At 45.4% G+C, this 7,644-nt stretch overlaps 1 protein-coding gene across 1 annotated transcript; it reads right to left on the bottom strand.

Moving 5' to 3' along the window:
* Positions 1-277: 277 nt before the first annotated feature.
* On the bottom strand, positions 278-1,759 carry SLC25A2 (solute carrier family 25 member 2). Its single transcript, XM_004042699.5, has one exon. The coding sequence runs from the start codon at positions 1,506-1,508 to the stop codon at positions 603-605; it is 906 nt and encodes a 301-aa protein (XP_004042747.3). The 5' UTR covers positions 1,509-1,759; the 3' UTR covers positions 278-602.
* Between the last annotated feature and the right edge of the window lie 5,885 nt (positions 1,760-7,644).

The raw sequence follows: 7,644 nt of genomic DNA on the forward strand, positions 1-7,644 counted from the left end.
AATCCCAGCAACTCGGGAGGCTGAGGCAGGAGAATCGCTTGAACCAGGCAGGCAGAGGTTGCAGTGAGCCAAGATCATGCCACAGCACTGCAGCCTGGGCGACAGAGTGAGACTCTGTCTCCAAAAAAAAAAGAAAAAAAGAGAAAGTGATCCTAAGTAATCATTCATACCTATCTTCACAAAATATGGTCAATTCTGGGTTTGGGGGGCTGATATTTGAGATTATATATAGAACTAAATTGTTTCACTCACGACATAGAATCATCCAAACTGCATGTACACACATATGGCTTTATGCAAAGGCCCTGACAGAATGATATTTAGTTTTTCAGATTAGGTACATAGGGCCAACCAGCCCACCCTGTACATTCCAGCAAGTGCAAGAGCAGCAACTTTCCTATTTCAATACAATTATGGGCAGAAATTATATGATGTAAAATAGAGGCCCTTCCATAAAGTTAAGATTTAGGGTAGAAGAAGGGAAGATGAAACCAAAATTCCCATGAAGTCAAAATTAGACAGTGGTCTTGTACTCTGCTGAACCCTGTGATGAACTGTAGTCCTCAAACTCATGGACTCGGATCCAGGTTCACCAAGACACTTCAGTATGCTTCCAACTGGTTCATCATCATCTTCCTGCTGTATTCGTAGGCCACAAACAGTGCCCCATTGGCAGGGATTGCTCGAATCATAGTAGCTTTCAGTCCAGAATATAAGGCTACTATTCCTTCATTTCTCACAACACTTAAGAGGGTACCAATAAATCCTGCCTGTTTCCCATACATGGAAAGAACTTGAATTCTGGATTTAATACAATCCACTGGGAACACGACAAGCCACAGGCAAATTCCAGCAACTCCACCACTTAACATCAAATGGACAGGGCCTAGTTCATCTTTTGATCTCCCTGACGCAAAAAACGATCGGCTCAGTTCATAGCCACCAAAGAAAAAGAAATAACCCGGTACTTCTTGAAGTAGAGTACTCGAGAGTCCATGGTAGAAGCCCAAGGGGCCCTCCTTTTTAAGGGTACCCTTCACGACAGACCAAATTGTATTATGGCTTTTTGCTATCTTCCCTGACATCTCCATTTCATACATGGTCTGTAGCCGGCACTTCACAAGCTCAGTGGGGCAGAGAGCCAGTGCAGCAAATGCAGAGGCGAAGGACCCCGCGGCTGCAGTCTGGAGATCACTCAGCTTTGCCTGCTTGTCCATTCCAGCCACTTCCCTGACAAACTGCTGGCAGAACCCGTAGCACATGAAGAGGACCGAGTTTTCGGCGACGTAGGCCATAAGTGCCGGGCCGGTGCCCTTGTAGAAGCCCCGGAGACCCACTTGGGCGTATGTCTTCAGGAAGCAGTCGGTGAGGCCCTTGTACAGGTCAGGGAACGTCTGCATCTTCACTTTCATTGTGTCGAAGGGCTGCCCAGTCATTACACACGCTGTCCCCCCTGCGGCCCCCGCTGTGAGGTCGATGGCGGCTTGGATGCCAGGACCAGACTTCATGTTCGCTCACTCGTCTGGGAGTCCCAGTGGCAGGCGACTAACTCCCCAGAGCGTGAGACCGGCTTTTCACGTCCAGCCGCAGCGAGCGCGGGGATTGGGGTTGGGGGTTGTGGGGTGGCTCTGCCGCCTGTTCTGGGCTCTCACCCCAGTGCGGGGGAAGCCGCTCAACCCCACGCTCCGCCGCGGGCCGCCCCCTTCCCGCGCACTAAAATAACCCCCAGCTGCCGGCCCCGCGCGCGGCTCACTAGCGTTCCTGCGGCTCCTGGAGCACTGGCCGGGCCCCCAGCCGCCTCCAGCCTAGAGCCGCCATCCCTGCACCCGCAGACGGGGAACGCGGACCGAATAAATACTTTTAGTGTACTGCGACTGGGCGCGGTGGCTCACTCCTGTATCCCAGCACTTTGGGAGGCCGAGGCGGGAGGATCGCTTGAGCCCAGGAGATTGAGACCAGCCTGGGCAATATGGCAAGACTCCATATATACAAAAACGAAAAAATACCCGGGCGCGATGGCGCGCGCCTGTGGTCCCAGCAATTCAGGAGAATGAAGCGAGGATCGCTTGAACCCGGGAGGTCGATGCTGCAGTGAGCTATGATCGCACACTGCACTCCAGGGTGGGCGAAAGGGTGAGGCTCTGTCTCAAAACAAAACCAAAACCAAGAAAACATGTAAAGCTTTTCGATAAATTCTTGCAATTATGGCCGGGAACTCTAGACGCCGCAGTTGGCGGCAAAAGAAATGCTGTCCTAATCAGTCAGCCCTGCTTCTTTTCTTTTCTCTTTTTTTGTTTGTTTTTTTTTTTTTTTTGAGTTAGGGTCTCACTCGGCCGCCTAAGCTGGAGTTCAGTGGCGCGATCCTGGCTTACTGCAGCCCCAGTCTCCTGGCCTCAGGCGATCCTCTCACCTCAGCTTCCTGAGTAGCTGAGACTAGAGGGACTACAGGCGCAAGCCACCATATCTGGCTAAATTTTGTATTGTACAGACGGGGTTTCGCCATGTTGCCCAGGCTAGTCTCGAACTCCTGAACTCAAGCAATCCACCCACTGGCCTCCCAAAGTGTTGGGGCTTACAAGCATGAACCACCAAACCCGGCCTATCCCACGCTTCTTACCATGCAAAAAACAAAAACAAACAACCCGAAGATGCCCTCACTTGAATAGAGCCTGAATTCAGAGGGTCGATCTACAAGAAAACTGCTTTAAAGTAGATAAGACAGGCCAGGTGTGGTGGCTTATGCCTGTAATCCCAACACTTGGAGAGGCTGCGGAGGGAGGCTCATTTGAGCCTAGGAGTTCAAGGCTAGCTTGGGCAGCAAAATGAGACACCCCTTACCCCCTACAAAAAATAAAGTAGAGAAGACAAAATGTCAGAGGTGCTGGAACCACAGCAACTCCATCTTGACTAGGGACTGAGTAAAATAAGGCCGAGACCTACTGGACTGCATTCCCAGGAAGACAGGCATTCTAAGTCACAGGATGAGATAGGAGGCCGGCACAAGATACGGGTCACAAAGACCTTGCTGATAAAACAGGTTTCAGTAAAGAAGCCAGCCAAATCCCACCAGAATCAAGATGGCATAATAAGTGACCTCTGGTCGTCCTTACTGCTCATTATACGCCAATTATAATACATTAGCATGCTAAAAGACACGCCCACCAGCGCCGTGACCACTTACAGATGCCATGGCAACAATAAGAAGTGACCCTATGTGGTCTAAAAAGGGGGAGGAATCCTCAGTTCCGGTAACTTTGGACCCCTTTCCCAGAAACCTCATGAATAATCCACCCCTTGTTTAGCTTACATTCAATAAAAAACTGTAAGTATCCTTAGTCAAGCCGCCCAGGCCGCTGCTGTGCCTATGGAGTAGACATTCTTTTGCTTCTTTACTTCTCTAATAAACTTGCTTTCACTTGACTCTATGAACTTGCCCCAAATTATGTCTTGCATGAGATCCAAGAACAATCTCTTGGGTCTGGATCGGGACCCCTGTCCGGTAACGAAACGATCTGAGGGTTGCTACATGAGAAACAGTGACTGCTTTTGATCAGAAAACCCTCAGCGATCTGCCCATGCTCCTCACTTTCCTGGGGGGCAAGGAGGGGAGTAGGGCACTGTGGGAATCCTTAGCCCTGGAGATGTGCTACTGCTTTCCTGCAGAGCTGGAGAAATGCTATCACATGGCAACATCCCCAAGGATCTGGGGTTGCAGCCCTGGGAACTGGTGGAACGTGGAGTCCTTATCATTTTTGAAGATAGAACACAGCACTATAAAATCAACTTGGAAAATGGATAGTATTTATATACTGCATTGCTAAGAAACTTGATAGAAAAGAGCTGGGTGGCTCAGCACTACGCTTTCTAAGTTTTGAGATTCTCTTTGAGGACCCACACAGCCTCATGCAGAAGTAGAAATTTGTCGTTTATACACTGTTGGTGGGAATGTAAAATAGTTCAACCCCTATGGAAAGCAGTATGGAGATTTCTCAAAGAACTAAAAATAGAACACCCATTCAACCCAGCAATCCCACTATTGGGTATCTACCCAAAGGAAAAGAAATCATTTTATCAAAAAGACACCTGTGCTGGGGACAGTGACTTACACCTGTAATCCCAGAATTTTGGGAGCCCAAGCCAGGTAGATCGCTTGAGCCCAGGAGCTCCAGACCAGCCTGGACAACATGGCAAAATGCCATCTCTGCAAAAAAATACAAAAAGTAGCCATGCATGGTGGCATGCCCCTGTAGTGGCAGCTACACAGGAGGCGGAGATGGGAGGATTGACTAAGCTGAGTTGGAGGCTGCAGTGAGTTATGATCCAGCCTGGGTGGCAAAACAAGACCCTGTCTCCAAAAAAAACCCCAGAAAACATCTACACTCATATGTTTATGGAAGCACTATTCACAACAGGAAAGTCACGGAATCAATGTAAGTGTTCATCAATAGTTGATTGGATAAAGAAAATGTGGTATATGTATACCACGGAATACTATGCAGCCATAAAAAGAATGAAATTATGTCCTTCACAACATGGATGGAGCTGGAGGCTGTTATTCTAGGTGAAATATCTTAGAACCAGAAAATCAAATACTGCATGTTCTCACTTATATAAGTGGGAGCTAAACAATGGGTACACAAAGACATAAAGATGGGAATAACAGACACTGGGGAATCCAAAAGTGGGGAGGGTGGGAGGGATTGAGGGTTGAAAACCTACCTGTTGGGTACTACATTCACTATGTGGGTGACGGGTTCACTAGAAGCCCAAACCTCAGCATTACACAACATACCCATGTAACACACCTGCACGTGTACTCCTTGAATCTAAAATGAAATTCAATTTAAAAAGAAGTAGAAGTTCGGGATATAAATGACATGTCTAGCTTTCAAGGCAAGATGTTTTTTGGACATTAGTGAGGATACCACTGTCAGGACACACTTTTTCCTCCCAGATATTTATAATCCCAGCATTGGAATGAATTCTCTCCAGGCTTACATTCCAAGCTGTAGTCGGCCATGGGTAGTAAAAACAAAATCTGGGGGGAAGAAAGTATGCTGAAAGCATTCTCTCTTTCATTTAGAAAACTTTCCTTGTCTAATTATCCTTGGCTGTCAATTAAAAGTGAGGTACTTCAGAACAAAGGTCTCTGAGAAAATTTAAAAAAAAATTTTTTAATGAGGTACTAAAAAGCAAATTGTGCATGGATAATTTGTCACCAGGTAGTCTTCACTGTAGTAAATAGTAATCTGGGCTTTTCTTTGGGAAATGCCCAAATGTCAGCAGTTGCAGTTCTTTTCTCTGGTACCACATAGTTTCCTCAGAGAATGCTCTACCAGCCTTGACTCTGTGTGTGTAGGGTGTGGTGGGGGAGAGGTAGGTTATAAACCTAGATACTGATTTAAAGAGAACAAGAGAGGGGAAGAGGGGTGACACACCTGGAGTAAATATATAGACTTTCACATAATTTTTTCCTTATTTGACACTGTGCCTACTTTCTCTGAGTTTGGGCCTTCTTTGGTTCAATTTATCCAGAAAATAAAATTTCCATCTTCTGTGGGATGGAAAGAGTTATCTGGCTTCATAGAGTGGGATAGAGATCCTGGACACCCAACAACTCTGAACATAGACTTTAATGAATCTCACATCTCTAACCCTACACCTTCCCACCTTCCCTGGAATCTTCTGCTTGCAAAAATTTTGCATCTTACAAGGCTCTATCAAGTGGGTTTGTCTCTCTTTGGTATAACTACTTGCAGACATTTAGCATGTAACTTTTTCTGATCTATGAATTCATTTATCATTTCTCTGTTTTGGCCTTCAGATAATGGGTTGACATCTCTCATCCACTGTTGTCTCATTTCCTATTCTCTTTGTCCTTAGAAGTTAACATCTTTTAAAAATCCTTTCTGTTGTTTTATTTAGCAGCCTCTTAGGTAAAGCAGAAAGGATGAGAACAATCTGCAATTTGAAAATAGAAAACTTCATTAGGATTTTTAAATCCTTCATGTCATATTTGAGGAATTTTTTTCTATGTTTTGATTTCACTTTCAGGAAAGGGAAGGGGGGAAAAGGGTTTTGTTTTGGTTTGTCTTGCTCTGCTGCCCAGGCCAGAATGCAGTGGCACAATCATGGCTCACTGTAACCTCAACCTCTCAGGCTGAAGCAATCCTTTCACTTTAGCCTCCCATGTAGCTGGGCCAGAGGTGTGCACCATCACACCCAGCTAATTTTTAAATTTTTTGTAGAGACAGAATCTCACTATGTTGCCCAGGCTGGTCTCAAATTCCTGGGCTTAAGTGATCCTCCCATCTCAGCCTTCCAAAGTGCTGGGATTACAGGAATAAGGCACTGCACTCAGCCCAGAAATTATTTAAATAATAACATATTATGTAGATTTTGCAAGGTCATCTAATATAAATTAGAAATTTGCCTTCGAAGCCTCCTGTAGTCTAAAAATAAACATAGAATGGCAAATGAAACAGATATTTGGAAATGGTTTAGCCATTAGATGTAGACCTTAAGACAAAGGGAGCTCATTATATGTGTAATAAATATAAGCAAGTCCAAGGCATTCCAAGTCTAGTGACATGGCATATAGTCTGCATTACTATTTCATTATGGAGAGAGCCTAAAACATATAATTAAGGTTATTTACTGTAAAGGTGTTATCTGAGTGAGATTTAAAAAATATTTTATATATTTTATCTTTCATTGCAAATAAATGGATTAAGTTCTACATTGCTATTTTATCTTCTTTTGCTGTATGAACAGCCATGCTAGGCTATTTTTGCCTCCATAAAAAGCATTTCACTGCATTCCAGCCTGGGTGACAGAGCAAGACAAAACAAAACCTTTTTTCCCCCCTTCCCTTTTCTGAGAATGAAATCAAAATATATGGATCTCACTGGGCTACAGTTCATGATGCACACATATTGCCAGTCTTTAAGCACTGTTTCTGTGAGTGGAAAAATGCACTCAAGATGTTTTGCATCTGCTCACACCACAACAATCAACACAGCAGACTTCTGTGACCAAATGGGTCGGGGTTTCTCCCCACACACCAAGCAAGCAATCAGTTCTACAGCAGACACCAGCTGGGTGTTTTCCAATCCAATTCCAACACTATCTACCTGGAGAAAGCATCAGATCCCACAGGGTAAGTGCTCAGTATCCAAGACTGCACCCCACCCCACTCCCACCTCAGACACTAGTCGTAAGTCCGGGGCTCCAGAACTTCTGACAGACCAGCTTCATGTTGAGGTTGCTATGGCCCCTCTTTGGGTTTAATTCACTAGAGCTGCTCACAGGACTCAGGGAAACACGTTTACTGGTTTACTATAAAAAATATTACAAAAGGATACAGATGAAACAATGCATAAGGTGAGACATAGGGAAAGAAGCCCAGAAATTCCATGCCTTCCCCAGGGCTCCATCCTCCAAGAACCTCCATGTGTTTAGCTATCAGATAGCTCGCTGAACCCAGGGTTTTTATGGAAGCTTCATTACATAGGAGTGGTTGATTGAATCATTTGCCAGTGGTGATCAGCTTAACCTTCAGCCCCTCTCCCCTTCTCTAGAGGTTGATCCTAATCCTGCCTTGGTCTTTCTGGCCACCAGACCCCATCCTAAGGCTACCTAGGG

This window comes from Gorilla gorilla, chromosome 4, assembly GCF_029281585.2.
Source record: "Gorilla gorilla gorilla isolate KB3781 chromosome 4, NHGRI_mGorGor1-v2.1_pri, whole genome shotgun sequence".
NCBI classification, from domain to species: domain Eukaryota; kingdom Metazoa; phylum Chordata; class Mammalia; order Primates; family Hominidae; genus Gorilla; species Gorilla gorilla.